Below are 18300 nucleotides of genomic sequence, written 5' to 3'. Positions count from 1 at the left end.
AGGGGCCGCAGTGGCTCCTGCCAAGACCCCTGAAGCCCCAGGGGTGGAAGGAAGAGATGCTCACACCTGCAGTCCTGCGGGGCAAAGAGGGACACAAAGTTTTACTACAAACACAGCGCGGTGGCCCTGGCTGATACCCACCTGAGTCAGTTTATGATATTCTTGTGAGGAACAATGCTGTATTTTTAGTTCCCATCTCCTCCCATGCTCTTCCTCCTCCTTCCATCTCCCTTTCACCGGTGGAGTCCTGCAATGTAGTAAAACTTCACTGTTTGCCTGCAGCCCGCTGCAGCTCATGGGCTGATTCTTCCTGGGACCATAGCAATGAGCAGAATGTATTTTCACTCCTACAGGATTTCTCCCAAGGCTTTTCTCAAACGTTAATGAATTTCCTCCGTTCTCTTGGGAAACAAAGACTGTTCTGGAAGGAGGAAGAGAGCAAAACAAAAGACAGGCTGATGCCTGAAGAAGAGTTGAGCATCTTCTTGTCCCAGGCCGCGTGGTTTGGGGCTTGTGCAGGACACAGGGTGAGGACCTGGTTAGGGGTTGGAGAAGAGGAGGCTGAGGGGAGACCTCATTGCTCTCTCCAACTACCTGAAAGGAGGTTGTGGAGAGGAGGGAGCTGGGCTCTTCTCCCAAGTGACAGGGGACAGGACGAGAGGGAATGGCCTCAAGCTCCACCAGGGGAGGTTCAGGCTGAACATCAGGAAAAAATCTTTCACGGAAAGGGTCATTGGGCACTGGCAGAGGCTGCCCAGGGAGGGGGTTGAGTCCCCTTCCCTGGAGGTGTTTAAGGCACGGGTGGACGAGGCACTGAGGGACATGGTTTAGTGTTTGATGGGAATGGTTGGACTTGATGATCCGGTGGGTCTCTTCCAGCCTGGTGATTCTATGATTCTATGATTCTATGACCCAGCCCTGCTGCCCTGTGGGCTTGAAATCAGAGGTAGCTGCTCCCTGAAAACACTTTTCCTTTGCTGGAGAAGGTTATACAGGGAACATTCGCCCTGTTTTTGTCTCCAAGTATGGACCAGTGGCTCGGGGTGTGGTAGGGCAGCAGAACCCGGAGGGCTTGGACGTACCCAGCCCCCACACCGAGCCCTGGCAGCGAGCACACCCGGGCAGAGGGCCTGGGTGTCGTGGCCACGGCTGGGCTTTTGGCACCATCTAGTGGAGTTTCTGCCAGCTCCTTACTCTGCTGCAGCCACTTGGGTTTCTGTGCCCTCTCCCCAGGGTCAGCAGCACAGCCACCAAAAAGCCCCCAAACCGAAACACACATTTCATAGAATCATAGAATCACCAGGTTGGAAAAGACCCACCAGATCATCGAGTCCAACCATTCCCATCAATCACTAAACCATGTCCCTCAGCACCTCGTCCACCCGTCCCTTAAACCCCTCCAGGGAAGGTGACTCAAGCCCCTCCCTGGGCAGCCTCTGCCACTGCCCAATCACCCTCTCCATGAAAAAATTTTCCTAGTGTTCAGCCTGAACCTCCCAAGCTCCTGGTGGAGCTTGAGGCCATTCCCTCTTGTCCTGTCCCCTGTCACTTGGGAGAAGAGCCCAGCTCCCTCCTCTCCACAACCTCCTTTCAGGGAGTTGGAGAGAGCAATGAGGTCTCCCCTCAGCCTCCTCCAGGCTAAACACCCCCAGCTCTCTCAGCCGCTCCTCATAAGGCCTGTTCTCCAGCCCCTTCACCAGCTTCATTGCTCTTCTCTGGACTCGCTCCACAGCGAGTTCAACCATATTATTGCTTTTCCAAGGGGAGCTGCATGATGGAGCAGCCCCTGCCCACACCGCTGTCACCTGCTCAGCACGAATAAGGTCAGAGGCTCTCAGTTTTAATTGCCATTCAGATGTCAATTGGCTGGGAGAGGCAGCTCTTGCACTGCCTGCCTGGGCAGAGCACAGCTGAACAGCAAAAGCCGCCTTCTTGTCCGCTCTCTTTTCAAGGGCTTCTGTGTTTAGTAGCATCCAGAGCAGCAGTAAGTCGATCCATTATAATTATGCACTGGCATAAAAATATTGGCCATGTGTTAAAACCTGAAGTAGGTCAGGCAGCCATCTGGTCTTGCTGACAGACCTCCACAACCAGAGTTAAAGATTCTCGTTTTAGAAACTTTACAACCTGGATAAAATGTGGAAAACCAACCATAAAAGGATGCCTCAGCCACTGCTCCAGCTCCCAGGATTAGAAAACACAGTCAGACATATATTGGCTCCTGCTTTAAAAATAGCTAAAGCTTTGTCTACTTCTACTAATAAAAAAAGGTCTTAATTCCCTCAAAGTAATTACTCCAGCCTCCCCTCCAAGAAGGCGCCAGCGGTGGGGGCAGGCTAGGAGTCCATCTCCACTCTGTGTGGCCCCTTCACCCCTGGAGGCAAGGCAGTATCACAGCCCTGCATGAGAAGTTCTGCACAGCAGCACGAAAGAGAGAAAATTATTGTACCTTTCTGTTGTTAAATCTCAGTTAATCTTTCCCCAACCTTTTGGGTAACACACGCAATACACTCACAGAAGCTGCTCCTGCAGTCAGCTGGACTGCAGGGGTTGGAGTTCTCTTTCTAACTGTAATAAAGGAGTATAAAGTGATCATATAATCCATAAACCCAGCAAATTTCCTTTTTAGGTCTACCTGAAGCACAGTATTTTGTCCCCTTTGTGTATTCAGACTAGTAAAAACCCCTGTGTACATGCACTATGGGAAGATGAGGCCTTGTGTGCTCAGAAATGCTCAGAAGAGGCAGTTTTCTTTCTTTGCTCATACCTTACACCTCTGCAGCCTTCTGCTCTCCAGGACAGACTGAAACTTCACAGTAGCAGAGAACTGAACCACCTCCTGTGTCCCCCAGAACAGCTCTGGCAGGCTTGAACTCAGCACATAAAATAACCTGGAAGCTTTGCGTCAGATGAATGAAATATAGAGGCTGTCCCTTTTTTTTCCAAACAGTTCACATTTATTGATAACGATAAAAAAATTTTTTAAAGACTATTCTGTATTTTATTACCAAGAATGAGGTATTATGTATACAAAACATTTACAGAATTTGATATGCAGTTCATGAGTATGGACAGGAAAGTGCAGAAGGACATTGATAACAGGAAAAAAGCAAACAGAAGTCATAGGCTGAGAGAAAGAAGAAGAGCAATAGTATCACACAAAGAAAGAGCAGGGTATGGGAAATTAAATTAGTCAGACTGCAGTGATCAAGCCATATTGCTACAGCACTTCGCTTAGAAGAGGATTAATTATTGTTTTTCTGGAATTTTATCTCCCCAGCTGTTTGTGCTGTCGTGTGCTTTGAGCTCTAAAAGTTGTGTTAAGATTTACAGCAGGAAAAACCCAAAGTGCCACTTTTGAGCCAGCTCAAGTGAAAAATAAAAACACAGATCTTCAGACTTGAAAATTGACTGCAACCCAAAAAGGTCTACAAAGCCAGACACCTCTGGACAGATGTGGAGTGTCAAATGAAGCAGTTTCTTTACAGTTGTCAGCAAAATCGCCATCTGAGAGAGAGAGAAAAAAAAAGAAAGGGGACCATCTTCAACCCTTACAGCTTGATAAATGGAAAGCGGCTTTTGCAGAGAGCCATGAGTGTCATTAAGATAAGCTTGCTGTGCCTCCTGTGACTGGGATTACTGGTTCCTGCATGTCAAGAATCAAACCACCTCTTCAGCAGGCTGGGTTCCTCCTAGACTGGCAGCTTACGCGACTGCCACAGCGTGTGGTTGTCTGCTGTGCAGGTGCTGTTTAGGGAGATGCCTGACACCAAAGCAGTGGCCTGTCTCACACCACAGCATGCTTTGGCAGCCCAAGTAACAGTCCTAACCTCCATCTTCAATTTCTAAGTCCCATAAAAGGCAAACCAGACTGGTTTAGTTCAGTTTAAGAAAACTGGTCTCTCAGCTCCTCTAAATCTGTTACTACAATGCTCCTTTGGCAGCTCTTTCTGACACATTCCACAGCCAGAACGTGTCCACAGGAGAGGTGCTCTTAGTTAGAGGTTAGTAACCTGCCTCTCAGAAGCTTTGCAGTCATAAAGAAGATTTACACTAAGTTCAGAACCAGCTCGCCTCAGGCAGGGCATCTCGTCTCTTAAGTGAGTTCTGCCTGCAAAGTGCAAGGCCTCTGCAAGCTCCTCTGCCACTTACCCACATCAGTGCTGCCTTCCCAAGACTTACAGAGCCCATCAAGCTTTCTAACAGGCACTGCAGCCAGCACAGTAGCTCCTTTTGCCTGGATGGGTAGTTTAGCTCTACAAGGCTGAGGAAAGACCAAGCAGGGTCTAAACTACACAAATCCTCCTGCATTTTCAGCCAGAAATATTCCCTGCTCCGCTGCCAGGCTTGGTGTGCAGCTGTCTGCTGATAGCCCTCTGCTCAGCACTTCTGCCTTTTGTGCCTTTTACTTTAGAGAGGGGGCTTGAAGTGCAAGACTTCCTGAACCGATTTTAACTAAAAGTGTTCATCAGGTTGCTTGGAGCTGGTTAGAACAGTGGCAAATTCCAAAATGGCAATTCACCATCAGCAGTGGCAACAGTGGAAATGCTCTAGCCGGCACTGCTTAGAGATTCTGCTGCATCACTTGGAGTGCAAGATCCTTGTGCTCCCTGCCTACATTAAAGCTCCCACTGCTCAGAACTGAAGTGCTCTGTTTCTGACATGCACAGGGAAGGATAAGAGGCAAGAGGGATTGAAAAGTGCACAAGAAGGATATAAGCCATACCTCCTTTAGACTGATTTAAGAAGCAAGCTTAAGCTCTGCATAAATTCCTGATAAGAACAGTGTCAGTAAAGTCAATTCACATGGAGCATACACTAAGGAAGTGGAGTGAAACTCCAGTACAGAGCTGGGAACAAATCCCCAGATCAATTCTGGATCAGCCCAGCGTGACACAGTGAGGGAGAGCCTGCTCTCTGCCTCTCTCTCCGCAGTGCTTCAAGCACAAATCCAAAGGAAGAATTTAACCCATCAAGACCCGGAGCCGAAATCCCCAAAGATGTGCTCATACAAAAGGTATCAGTGTTTACAGCCTGGCCACAGCTCTGTGGGCACGCTTTGAAAAAAATGGACTCACAAAGTCAAGTATCAGCAACTGCTTTCCTTTGTCTCGGACATCACTTAGTGGCAACGGGAGAACAATTTGCAGCACTGGAAGTTCACTGGGGATTTCTTAAGATGGCAAGGAATGTCCTGACAGGAGACTTGCAGTTGATTTCTAATGCACTACGGAGCATTTTTGGTAGGGTTTTTATCTTTTTTTGCATTTTAACATTTACACAGTTAAAAAAACTTATTCTTAACTGATGCACTGGTTACTTTTCCTTTCGATGAGAGCCCTTGTGTTCAGAGTTAGGATTTGTGCAAGCATACTTCCAAAAATATCTATGACTGAGTTAGGAAAAAGGGTTAAAGTTAAGAGACAAGCCGTTGGATTTAACAAGGACCAAAACAACTAAGTTAAAATTTCAAACAGCTACTTTACTATCTATAAAAGGCTTTTGTGGGGTGGGGTTTTTTTTTGCACAATTGCCAGTTGAATACGCCGTATTGCAGTCAGCTGCCACTGGCGAGGGTCCAGCCATCTCATCCATTTGTTTTTCATCTGTTGTGGCACTACCTGGAAATCATGGAGCTGGAATGCGACTGGCTAGAAGAGGTGGTGGCAGCACTGAGCTGAGAGAATCCACTGTGGCTTGATTCAAGACTGGTCATAGATCCCCTGCAATGAGAACCAAAGTAGCTTTAGGCTTCTGAACATAAAAAGATTTTGATTACTGCTATGTATCTATCTATAACATATTTGTTTGCACACTGAATAAAAAGCAAGTAACAGTTTCAGTGCAGATACTCAACAGCTTTTCTGCCTCACCATATCAAGTTAATGAGGACACCGAACACCTCGCAAAACCCAGATTTTGTTCAAAGAGACTGAGAACTAGTTTCAGCCAAATATATTGACTGGGAGGCAACTGAACTGACTCAATTCTGTTGAGTTGCACCCACTTCTACATGACAACCTGCCAAGCCCAACAAGTCACACAATGTTTTCAAAGCACGGCAAAGTGACCAGTGAGGATTACAATGAGATAACTCTTTCAATATAATAGTTGCCCCCAGTGCCAGTACAGGTTGATTTCTAGCAGGGGAGGTGGATTATTTTTGGGGTTTTTTTTGAGACCTAAGAGAACATAAGTTCTCACAATTTACTTGTATTTAAGTGAACGACACTGGCCAGATCATCCAAGCATCAGAAAGGTTTGATATCAGCTGACTGTAACGAACCTTGGCCAGACATACCTGAAATCTTCAGATCCTATTACTTCTGTATAGTACATCACTTTACATTTGTGTGAGGAGACCTGTAGAGATGCTAACACATCATCCACACGAGGCAGGTTGGTTGCAGCACAGGCAGGCATGCTATGAAATTTCCACTGGAGAATATAGAAGCCAGGCCACCTGGTCACATGCGATCCCTGGAAGCAGCCGCAGCAAAAATTGAAAGTTAACTTTGTTAACACAAAGTTTTGTAGGCTTGGAATTTCTTTTCCAAGCTTAGAAAAATTGCCTTCAAGCCCAGATTTTTTTCCCCAAAGCCAGTATTTCAGCTCCTCAGCCAACTGGCAGTGCTTGCCAACTCTCCCCACACAGCACGCTTGTAAAGTTATGACAGAAAGCCAGCTGATCCTCCTGCTTTTTGACAGTGTCAAGGGGTTAGGATTCAAATATACTGAAAGGACAAAGTTCTTGTTTAAAACAACAATTTTTTTTCCATTTATTTTCACTAATGGCTATCCTCTGAGACTGAAAAGAGCAGTCAAGGCTCCTGCCTCACAGAAAGAGAAAGTGGAGGTCAAGAGGTCACTGCCCACATTTCCAGTTTAACACTTCCAATCAGATGACTTCAGGAGCTCCTTCTTCAAGGGCTGTTCAACTCTTATTTTAAGTCAGAAGGAACAGCATTGGCAGAATGTGACTGTAAACATGCTGCATGTAATATCAAACTTGGTAATCAAAGGACAGGTTGCAAATGCTATAAAAAAAGACTTCAGGAATCTTGGTGACAGGGACCCCCTTATGGTGCCTGGTAAGGGGACAAACACACAGAAGCTCAGTCTTGATTTCCAGACTTCTTGCATTCCTGAGGTAAGACACTATGATATTTTTCAAACACGGACTCTTTGCTTTCATAAAATAATGGTCAGAAATTACAGCACAAAGGACATCTTGCTCCTTGCTGGATGTTCACGACATCCTATATGGCTTCTCTATATGCTTTGATCAATCTCAGTCACTATGGGAGGATGCAACCTCCCCTCACAGCAGATCCCCTGTAAATGCTCTTCCCGTTCTCTGCATGCGGCTAGGAACATAAGCTGAAATGTCGGCCAAAAGCAAGCAGACAGTCCGGAGCTGAATCACCACTCAGTCACCAATAACAACTGTGAATTGGAACATCCGTTTGGAGCTAGCTCCCACGTGAGGATTCAGCAGTCTTACCTGCACACTCTCTCCTTCTTTGCAGATAAGAGGAGACTCAACCATACTGTAATCACGCCCCAGTTGCCAGACTTTGTCTATCAACTGGACGTTGTTCCCACCAGGAGATGTAATACTGTGAGCTCCCAGAGAGTCCTTTTTAGGAGGCTGTGGGGCTCTTTTGGAATGAAAGATGTTAAAGACGATGTCGCCCTTGCACACGTCAAAATCCCATGTGATCACAGATGAGGCATCCACAATCTGAACGAGAACCTGAGACCAAAGAGTTATGTTAGACAATAGCAATTTTCTCAGTAAAGAAAGAAATTCTACCAGAAAAGACAACAAACTCTAGATGTTTTGTTGCTGGGCTTAATTTAAACTTTTTTAAAAGGCAGCGTGGATACATATTCTCTCCTGATGGGGTGTGCTTATTTTAACATATGACTTCCAGAAGCTCTCTAGTAGCTTCTGAGATTACCATTTGTCTTTGCTTAGAAGGGCACTGCTTTGAATGGAAGGAAAAACATTTATTTTCTCTAAATGACAACAAGATGATACTGGGAATGGTCTTAAAACTTCAGCTACTAAAGGATCACTATGCATCAGAATGACAGAAGAACAAGGTGGAAGCACGGCAACTAAATAATGAAGTTCTGAAACATTTTCAGTTCAAGAAACAAAGACCAGAGCGGAACGTTGATATTAAGTAAAAGAAGAGTAAGGCTGCAACCATACCTCATGTGGAGCTCCTTTAAAGACACTTGCAGACTGGTAGATTGTTTCAGTCCAAAGCTTTATGTCTTCATTTTCCAATTCTTCTGCTGTGCGGTAAAGGGACTTGGGAACCAGCCCACCCTCTGGTACTTCACACTAAATGCAAAAACAGCCATTAAAAAGTATCCCCTCTGTACACCCAACAACCTGTCGCACTCTCTGCCTGCTACCTTCAGAAACAAAAAACACGTTCAGCAAGCACTCCATAGAATGAGATATGAACAGAGTTTGAACGTAACTTTATAGCTTGTACATCATACATACATAAATTTATTTTACAATGATCTGGTTTAGATGAGTTTGCAGAACGAGACACCAGAGGAACAGATCTTGTACATACAGAACAGCCACCTCCACACAAAATGACTGGGCAAATGCTACCCGTTATTTATATACTCATACTGCCCTATAGTGAAGAAAGATGTGAGCCACTTGGGAATTCTATGGAAAGTAGCAATGGCAACTCAGTCCACAAACCACAGCCTACAGCGGCCTGAAAGAACAACTGACATAGCTAAATTTAAGAATGAAGGATGGTGGGGAGATAAAGTTTCCAAATAGGTAAAGGGATATTGCAATCAGGAAGGTAACAGTTACACTGTCTTGACAGCTCAGAACTGATTAGACAACTATCTGATCAGGAACAGGCTCCGTAGAAGTATTTAGGGCAGGAGAAGTGGTCAATGACTGAATTGCAACAGAGGATCAAAAGCATCTTTGAAAAGTCATTTTTGTTCAAATATCCAGAAGTAAAGAATACCAGTGACAGAACCAATGGCTTTCAACCCTGCCTGGCTATTTTAGTAAGCTATTTGAAATACACTGCAGGAAAGTATTCTACTCTCTTCAAACTGAATCCAGAAGGAAACACTAAGCCTGGAATCCTACATTATAGTCCCTGCCTCCAAACTACATTAGGAATCATTCTGTGCTTCTAGGCTTCTTTGTTTAGTAGACTGGAGGGGAAAAAAATAAGAAAAAAAACCCAACACATAAATAAGTTGCTATACGCACTAATTTATATTCATACCATGCACTCTCCACCAAGAAAATCCGGGATAATTTCTTTATCGATGTAATCCAGCAGTCCCCCAGGACCCTGGTAGTCATTTCCAGCATAAATAAGGAATTTCTTTCTAGTGTTGTCATCAATGAAGGGACTAACCTACAAAGAAAAACACAATAGATCAGGCTCCCACATTTTTCTTGAGTCAATGTTGAAGGAACTGCTTTGATTGCATTAAGTGTTACTATCCTTGTTACACAGAGTTCACACTACAAAGAAGCTAAATTAACTCACTACGTAAGCAAGTTCTTAGGTATTGTTTTTTAATCCATTCCAGGAATCCTATAAAAGAGATGTTTCCAAATGGTGACTTTTCTTGCTTATAAAGCCTGTACCCTAAAATCCTTTTACAAACTACAAGTGCATAACAGTGTACTGAAAGGGCTAAGGAACAGCTTGAATTACAAACATACCAGTGTCCAAAGAACTGGGAATACTCGAGGTGCTCTTAGGATAAGAAGACGACCCAAAGTCTCTGGGTAATTAGCTTCGACCACCTCAATGATTCTTAACAATGCTTTGACACCAGGTCTCCATAAGTGCCGCATGTTCAAGCCTTCTAGATCTACTAGACAGGTCCAAGAGCTGAATTTAAGAAAGACAAAAAGAAAAAATCTCAATAGCAACAGAATTCTCCTTTCTTGTACAAGTGTCCAGTGTACTGAAATGTGTGAAACCTGCTCTCTGCTTTGGTTTCTTCTGTTCTACTTCCTTGCTTCACGATATCTGTAGACACTGGAGTTTAAGGTCCTTAAAACAAAAATGTCTCAGAGGGTGCCATGCACAGAGTGCGTGCAAAGTGATTTGAGACATTTCAAAGATCACTTTGCACACCATGCATATGTCCCTACAGACATTTCAGTCTCCAGGTGAAGGTTAACAGGAAGCGGAAAAACAACCCCGTCAACAGCCATCCCAAATGTTAAATCACTGCTTTTACTCAGAAATTAAGTGGCCACACTGCTTATAGGAAGCAATTTAACATTCATGGTGCCAATTTCCTACTAAGACAGTCCAGTAACAGCACCATTACAAGTCAAAGCTAATTCAACTGTCAGACCTCAGGGAGGGAAGCTTTTTCTACAGAAAGAGATACATTCTCAACACTAAACACTGAACTTTAGTTACTTTCCAAGTTCAGGTCTTGCCCTGAGCATGAATTCAAGATTTACAGCTGTGCTGCACCAGCTTGCATCCATTAAATTATGCATAAGGCTTCTATGAAACACCAAACATTTCTTTGCTTAATATGTAATCCTTTAGGATTACTTCTACAAATGAGGATCCAGTAGGCAGCACAATTTCAGTTACACACACAAAACCCATCTCTTCGATTTGACCTCCCACTGAGAGCTAGGACAGCAAGTTCTTTAACAGGGAAAAGATAAGCAGACATACCACACATCCCTGAGCCTTTACAGATTAAGGGAAAGAGCCAGAAATTGAAGACAGTCCAAGAAACACTGTTCCTTTTCAGGGCCAGCCCTGCATTAATTCCACACCCTTGAATCCACTTTGCAGTTAATACTTTCCTAAGTGACCCCTTCAATGACCTAAAGCTGGGATAGCAAGCTGGTTTTCACTGAATTTCACATGAAGTCATGCCAGTACTTGGAAAACGAGACCCCAGGGTTCACAGGAGCCTCATGACCTTGCCTTGGACCCAGAGCTGAGTAACCACATGTAATAAATGGAGAATGCAAACAAGAACTGACTGCAATGAGCCTTGATATGGATTATGGATGAACAAGTGACATGCAAACTATACCTGAAACTACTGGAAAGGTTATTCACAATATTATTGTGGCTTGACTTCTTTTGGCAATCTGTACTGATGTCTGTTTATAAAATTCCCCAGAAACAGAAGTGGGGCTGCATTGCTCTGCAATGCAGTTCAACAGCAGAGAAGAGTAGAAGCCCAACACCCTGCACGTAGAACCATTCTGAGCAGGCACTGAGACCACTGGAGCAGATGCTGCATTAGACTCAGGAGTGGCTGCACCGATTTGCTCCAGCAGTAACTGGGGAGGCTCTGTTAACTCTAATTGTACTTACACCTGCATGTGGGAGACAACCTACCCTCTGACTGTTCCATTTAATAAATCATGCTCAGCAGCAGCTCCACATTACCTGATGTTCCCCCTACATACACCATGAAATCATGTAATTCCCAAAGAGCAGGTCCACTTGTTGTATTTTACCTTATTGGTCTGCCAAACACTTTTGTATTCTCCTCACATCGCCTCAGTCCTTCTTCATTTATTGAAAGAACCTGCACAAGGAAACATGTTGTTTAGAGAACACAGTCTTAAACTCAGTAGATGGGATAAAAAAATGTTTATATTCAAAGGCTAATTAAAACTATAAGCTCAAACCAGCATAAACTTTTTTCCCCAAAGAATGAACTCAAAATCGCTAAATTTATCCCACTGGCTGATCTTGTTGAAAAACAAGCATACCTTTCCATAAAAGCCGTAAAATGTAAACAAGATCCTCCTGAGAACCAAGACCCAAGAGTGATACAGACAAGAAATCTGCCCACATTTCTGCCTCCGCAAGCACTGATTTGTTATTTACTCAGAAATTAAAGCCCCTTTTTAAGTCACAGAAAGTAGTCTTGAAAGAGAACTAAAAAAATTCAGTATGTGCCTGGAAATGCCACTGAAGAGAAAAAGCAAAATCCAGCCCCTGCTCCGAGTGGTTACTATGGCTGTGACTGTCAAAAAAATTACTGCAAACCTGGAATTCTGCCAGTTTTCTGCTTAGAAATCAAGGAGATCCACATTAACACAGTCTGAATGATGCCTTTAGAGAAGGCAAAATTACAGGCAAGTACTTTTTCTTTAAAAGTAAAATATTCTTATCCTTGGACAAAATCTGAGCATGGCATTTTCTCTTCTGTACAAATGCAGAGGCTTCAGTTTGAAGCACTGTACAAACTACAGAAGAATCTGTGAAAAAGCTAACTAATGCCTAAGCGAGCTGCCAAGAACTACGCCTTTCCGCCATCAGTTTGCAGTTGGAAAGAATGCAGAAGATCAGCTACCAGGAGTTTTCAGATGTATTGAAACCAAAAACAGACGGTCAGAGAGTACATCAAAATACCCAGTGCGATGAATGTTCTGGCAGAGGAGGAAATTCTAAATGCAAGTATCACATTGTTAGCAACTTGCTGGCTCCAAAAATACTTACATAGCGAAGCAAGGCCTCCTCCCCAAGAGCTCGCACTAAGCCTTTGGTATCCATCTGTCCCAATCTCAGCACATACAGCGGGCGACCATCTGAATAATGAGAACAAAGATATCAACATAACCCTTATTTTTACAGCAACAGACAATTTGAATGAGTTAGTTTTATGCTAAAAATCTAAATGGAAACAAGCCAGCTCAAACTTTGTTGTACAGCTGGAAGAGGGAGAATCTGGAGCAGACAGTAATTTACCCCGTCCAGCTGCACCAAAAGATTGCCTGTAAATGAACTGCTGAAATTTAATGGAGACATCTTGATGCAAAAATAGCTCCCTTATCTGAAAGGGAAGTTCAAAGGACTTCAACAAGTACAGGATCTTAGTCTACGCAGTATACACAATTAAAGACACAGGACTATAATCAGCTTCCAGGACAGCCAAGATAAATGAAAAACTTTAGTCCATTAATGTAACTGAAGAGTTGCAGGGAAGGCTGTAAGCCTTCTATCACACATGACCCAGTACTGATCCGGATAGTTTACAACATCTTTTTGGGGAAGTAGCTATGCTGAGTTCCAGGAATTAATGAAACAAAGTGTTAACCCAGAGCCTTGCTTTCTGCAGCATTTGCTGGAGTCACACCTTTCAGCTACGTCATGACACATTATGCAGAACTGGCACACAGCCTCACTTATGCAGGTTAAGTCTGGTGAGAAGAGACTCTGTTCCAGAGATCAGCTTCAAATGGACCCTCCGCATGCAAAGCCTTAACTTCTTGCAGTCATCTCTCCACATACTGGGGCTTCCTGATACTGCTTAGGACACAATGACATCAAGCTTAACTGCACTGGCTGAATTTGTGAACCAAAGCTTGCATTGCTGGCTCATCGTAATAGGAGCTCATGTCCAGAACAGCTTCCATCCTCCTCCCAAAACTGCGATTCACTTTCTAAGCTTTGCTCCATCTACTCTAGTACGCAGGCTAACTAATCACCAATGTACAAAACTGAATATGCTAAGACACACAATCAAAAAAACCCACCTTTCTACACAAAACCTCCCCAAAGTCCTGTTCTGTTTACCTTTGCTTCTGTCCAAGGAAAAAACAAAACAAAAAAGCCAAACAAAAATGCCAAACAAACAAAAACCCCAAAACCACCAGAACTGCAGCGTCATGGCAAGTTATTTATTTGGCAAAGACACTACCCCCATGGAAGTTTAGTCTTCTGTATTTTATCAGGTGCTCTAAAAGAAAATGTTGTTTCGACATCAGCACACACTTATCTTGGAATGTACTGTTTAGCTTTTGAAACACTAAATAGAAAGTGCTATTAAGCTTCCTAGCAGGTCTCCCTCCCTCACAGATGCACGCACATCCAAAGCCAAACTAAGAGTGCGTTAACCCAGGTCCACCCAAATGACACGTGAAGGAAAGTCTCAACTGACAGTGCTCATTATCACTATATTTTATATTCCATCAGAGCTTTGTGATTTAAAAACACTCTTGACTCAAGCAGTCCTATCAAAGTAAAAGCCACCGAATGTTGAGAAAACTGCTAATTGCAAGCCAAAATAATAACTTTTCTACTTTTGCACTACCAGCTTATTCTAGACAACATGCTTCATAATCACTGCTGCCTTTGTTTTAGTGCTAAAAGCTCTACAGAATTCAGCTAGCTAGGGTTTGGCACATTTAGCATCTGTAGAGGGATGGGAGCCATCCCAGAAAAGAGGGTTTAAAAAAAGAACATACCATTGTAAAATGCTAAATTATAGAGAATTGCTCAGTCTTGAAATTCTGTTTCCATTAGACCAACCTGTGCTTTACTTGTGGGTGTGCTGCCAAAGAGATCAAAGGAACCAGAGGGAAAGGGAGGGGGCATGAAGTTCACCACAAGACTAGAGAACTTCTCAGAAAAACATTAAACAACCCTTTGATGCACTCTGTACCTTTCTACTCACTGGCAGGACCCCGTTATATGCTACTGACAGAGGAAATTTTTTGCAAAGGAAGGACAAGGAACTAACAGAGAGGGAGAACTCATTCACAGATCTTTTTCCCTACAATCTCTACAAGTATATTCTCATTTTCCGTTTTCTCAGTTTGAGGTCTGTCAAATCCAAAGCACCAGGGGAGAGCTATTCAAGCTCTTCAGCTTTATGGTGATTAAACTTCTGCTGTGTTCTCCCTGTCTCCTGGCCACTACTGCTGACAGCTTTCCGTCCTGCTTCGTATGCTGCTTGTAACAGGAAGAGCTAGCAGAAACAATGGTGCCTAGTGGGGAAAAGGCTGAATCAGAACACAGATACCTCACACTAAGACATCATTTCCTTATCTAAAGGGCCCAGCTTGCCTCAAGCAACAAATTCCAAAACATTTCATTTCTGTGTATGTATTAGCAATGAGATCAGTGCACGATAAAGCAAGCTAAGGGACAGGGGAGCATGTCAGGCACAGCTGTCCATATTTTAAAGATCTGGCTGTGGCTCACTATACAACATTAATTCAGCCAGAGCTTCTCCCCTTCTTACATAAACCTGCTCTATTTCATGTTTTTGCAATGTTCCACTTCACATCATTAAGCTGACTGTAATGCCAAATAAGCATTCATTTATGCCATCAGCAGACTTATACAACATCAGAAATAAGTTGATTAGAACGATACGCTTATTTACAAACATCTTTTAATCACTGAAAGAGAATATCCGGCATTTGCATAACACCCTTTTAAGCAACTCCGAGCACTACAGAGGTGCAGTTAATAACTTTAAGCTACCAGCAAAGCAGAGCTCTTCAGAGTTAAATACGTCTGGATTAGTCAGAAAGATTAAGGACCTAGGAGTCTGCCTCTACCAGCTAAGGAGCTGGCGACATCAATTTAAGTGCATTTAGTATGTAACAACCAAGAAGTTGTAACCATTTTTCCAGTCACTTTTAGCTAATAGAGGGATAACTATCACCTTTAAAGGCCGTTCAGTATCCACCGTATACAGCATACCTTTGTCATGGTGATGCCAGCCTCCTGCATAGTAATCCTGGAGTACTTGAGGAGGGTTCCAGGTGTCCAGAATGTAGTCTACCTGGTGCTGTTTGCGCCATGTCAGCGACTGGCAAAGGATCTCTCTTGCTTTATCAATGTTGAAGTCCCGGGCACGTAGGAATCTTAAAATATGCTCATCCTTTGGGATCTATTAAAAATAACACACACACCTAATTTTGTATTCAAGGCTTGAAACAAGAACAAAAAGACCAAGCAAAAGAAGCTGAAAGGCATGCAGCCCTGCACCAATGCCAGAAGACGGTAACACTGGAAATTACTCAAGCAAATCAATCTTTGCAGCAAAAACACAAGCCCCATCAGGTAATGCAGTTACCTTCAAATAAGGGATATAAAAGTTTCATGAACTCTAATATAATCATTTACACCTGTATGGCCATGCCAACGCAGTCCAACTGAAATCAGTGTAGGGGCAAAAAACAGACTGTATTTCATTGCTAAGTAAAAGGAAGCTGAGACACCAATGCAAATCACAAGCCACTGGAAAATCCCTAGCCTTGCTATCAGCTATTTAACTGGCCACATTTCTTCCCTTTCAGTACTGCACACAGATTTGAGATGATGACACTTGGCCAAACCAAACATGTAAAAATAAGGTTATTGTAGAAGCAGGCAGACTTGTAAAGCTGGTGTTATTCCCATGTGCTGGTTTATTGACATTCTGAGAGGCAGTCACGCTAATCATTTGAGCATCTCATCTGGACAGTCACAATGAACTTCTATTGCCACTGTGCAGACTTAATTGAGGTTTTGATCACAGATGGCCACTTAAGAGGAACAGATCGCCACAGGAGGTTTGGCATGATGTTTCACCAGGTCCACGTTGTAGATCACTCATTCTGAGACAGAGCCACAAGAGACCAACAGTAACTTACTTTGCCTTTGTGCGTCTCCTGGAGCCACTGCCTCAATCGAATGAGGCAGCTTTCCTGCATTGGTGTCAAGTCGCCCAGATATCGCTTGATGTAGTCTGCATCTAGCTTGTCTAAAAGGAGATGTACAGGTGATTAGGGTGGTCCTGAACTGACCTGCTCAAAGTAGTAAATGATCTTATACGCTTGCATCTAAAGAAGAGAAGCAGCCGCTCTGTGTTCTTTGCAGTTAGAATTGAAGAAAGTTTCTTTGAATCAATGCAAAGATATGCAAGGCAACATACAGTGTCATTTTATTTTTAAACTGAGAAGATTAATTCTCCTTCTGCAGCTAAAAAGGAGCAAAAATTTATAAAAGTATTTTGCCAGTAAATTCAGATTTTTCAATCCATAGTGCCATAAAGCTTGCTGGAAAATACTTGAGAGAAGTTCTGATCTAAGTCTTCCAGTGCAAGTATTTTCTCCAGTCCCCTTATTAACTGGGGAAGGAAGATACAACAGAAGACTGTGTCCAGGGAAGTTTCAGCCCTTTCCTCCTCATTATTCCTATAGTTATACCCATCCCTGAATTCCAGGGCAAATAGGCTATCAATTTTGCAACCCATTGAACAGCAAAGTGAAGAGATATCTGATCTTCATTTGCTATAAAGATGCACCTCCTTGCTATAAAGATGCAGCCATCCAAGCTACCCTACATTACCACTTTGCAAGCCTGCACTTTAACATTATATGCTACCAAAGAGCCAATGTGAAGATCTTGAGCTGCTCATGAGAAGCAGCACAGTGCTGAGAGCCTCTACAGTACAAAGAATCCCATCAAAACAAGTCAGACCACCATACCATCAGGTGTTCCAGCTGTGGGCTCCGAGGGACTGCCTGAGGTGTTGAGGATCTCCTTATTGTTCAAGGCCTCCTTTGTGGCAGAGTCTGGTATGTTAACAGCAGGTGAAACTGGGCGCCTTGTGTGGGATGTGCTGCTCTCCGATTTACATTCAACAGGAGGAGCCCAACGAGGAATGAAAGTTATTCCTTCTTCCTCCAGCTGCTTCAGGTAGTATTCTATTATTTCTTTTCCCTTTAAAAAGAAAAAATTAGTAGAAAGGACTGGTCAGACGTCTCTAAAGATTCCACTTGAAAATGTAGACCTACACACACATGCTGCCCCAAGCTGAAGAGTGAACAGCCCAGCTTTTTGAGCAGAGCAGTCTGTTTCTTAGCAGCAGCAGCAGCTACATTCTCAGTTGGTAACTTAGAGCCACACACCTCCTTCACAACTGCAAACTCACCTTTTTAATATTGCTGGTGTACTGCTTCATGGCAATTTTTTCCACTGTGCTTTCAAAACCAAAAAAAGATTTTATATCCAGACTTGCGGACTGTTCAAAACAGGTCCAGTCTTCATTGTCGGGATGAACCTATTAGTCAAGAGAAGGTCACACAGTTCAGTACTTTTCTCCTCACAATATTTGCAATATCTCCTGTTTCACAGGTTCACAGAGTCAAAACCATTCAAGTGGAATTCGCAGTCTTTTGCAAAACACAGTTCAGAAAAGGTAATGCTAAAAAACAAAACGCTGAGAAGCCCTGACAGTCTCTTGGCTAGCAAAGCACATTTTTCTCTTAAGAAGGAGAGGGCACTGCATCAGCCAAGAGCAAAAAAGACCAGCACATTTGTACAATGAGCATTATCTCATTCTAGATATGGGTTGTGACTGCAGTCAGTCTGTGGAACAGGGTAAAATACTGCACAACGAACTTGCTGCTGATGCTGCAGGTTAGGCTGACAGGCCAAGGCCAGCCAGCAACTACAGCGTAAGCACTTCCAAGCACTGCAGTCCAGACCTGTTTGCAACAGA

General features: G+C 43.5%; 1 protein-coding gene across 2 annotated transcripts in view; it reads right to left on the bottom strand.

Moving 5' to 3' along the window:
* Positions 1-5461: 5461 nt before the first annotated feature.
* The window catches only part of SEC14L1 (SEC14 like lipid binding 1), a 38642-nt gene continuing 25803 nt past the window's right edge, over positions 5462-18300 (bottom strand). For both annotated transcript variants that reach the window (XM_069872863.1, XM_069872862.1), the window contains exons 5-16: positions 17731-17859; positions 17285-17519; positions 16448-16557; positions 15513-15702; positions 12519-12607; positions 11528-11598; positions 9740-9911; positions 9291-9425; positions 8222-8356; positions 7505-7756; positions 6302-6480; positions 5462-5723 (exon numbers count right to left, since the gene is read on the bottom strand). In XM_069872863.1, coding sequence (XP_069728964.1) covers positions 5618-5723; positions 6302-6480; positions 7505-7756; positions 8222-8356; positions 9291-9425; positions 9740-9911; positions 11528-11598; positions 12519-12607; positions 15513-15702; positions 16448-16557; positions 17285-17519; positions 17731-17859 — 1803 coding nt within the window. In that variant the 3' untranslated portion in view covers positions 5462-5617. The remainder of the gene's footprint in view (positions 5724-6301; positions 6481-7504; positions 7757-8221; positions 8357-9290; positions 9426-9739; positions 9912-11527; positions 11599-12518; positions 12608-15512; positions 15703-16447; positions 16558-17284; positions 17520-17730; positions 17860-18300) is intronic.

The sequence above is a fragment of the Phaenicophaeus curvirostris genome, chromosome 19 (genome assembly GCF_032191515.1).
Source record: "Phaenicophaeus curvirostris isolate KB17595 chromosome 19, BPBGC_Pcur_1.0, whole genome shotgun sequence".
Lineage (NCBI taxonomy): Eukaryota > Metazoa > Chordata > Aves > Cuculiformes > Cuculidae > Phaenicophaeus > Phaenicophaeus curvirostris.
This window is presented reverse-complemented; position numbering and strand designations above follow the sequence as displayed.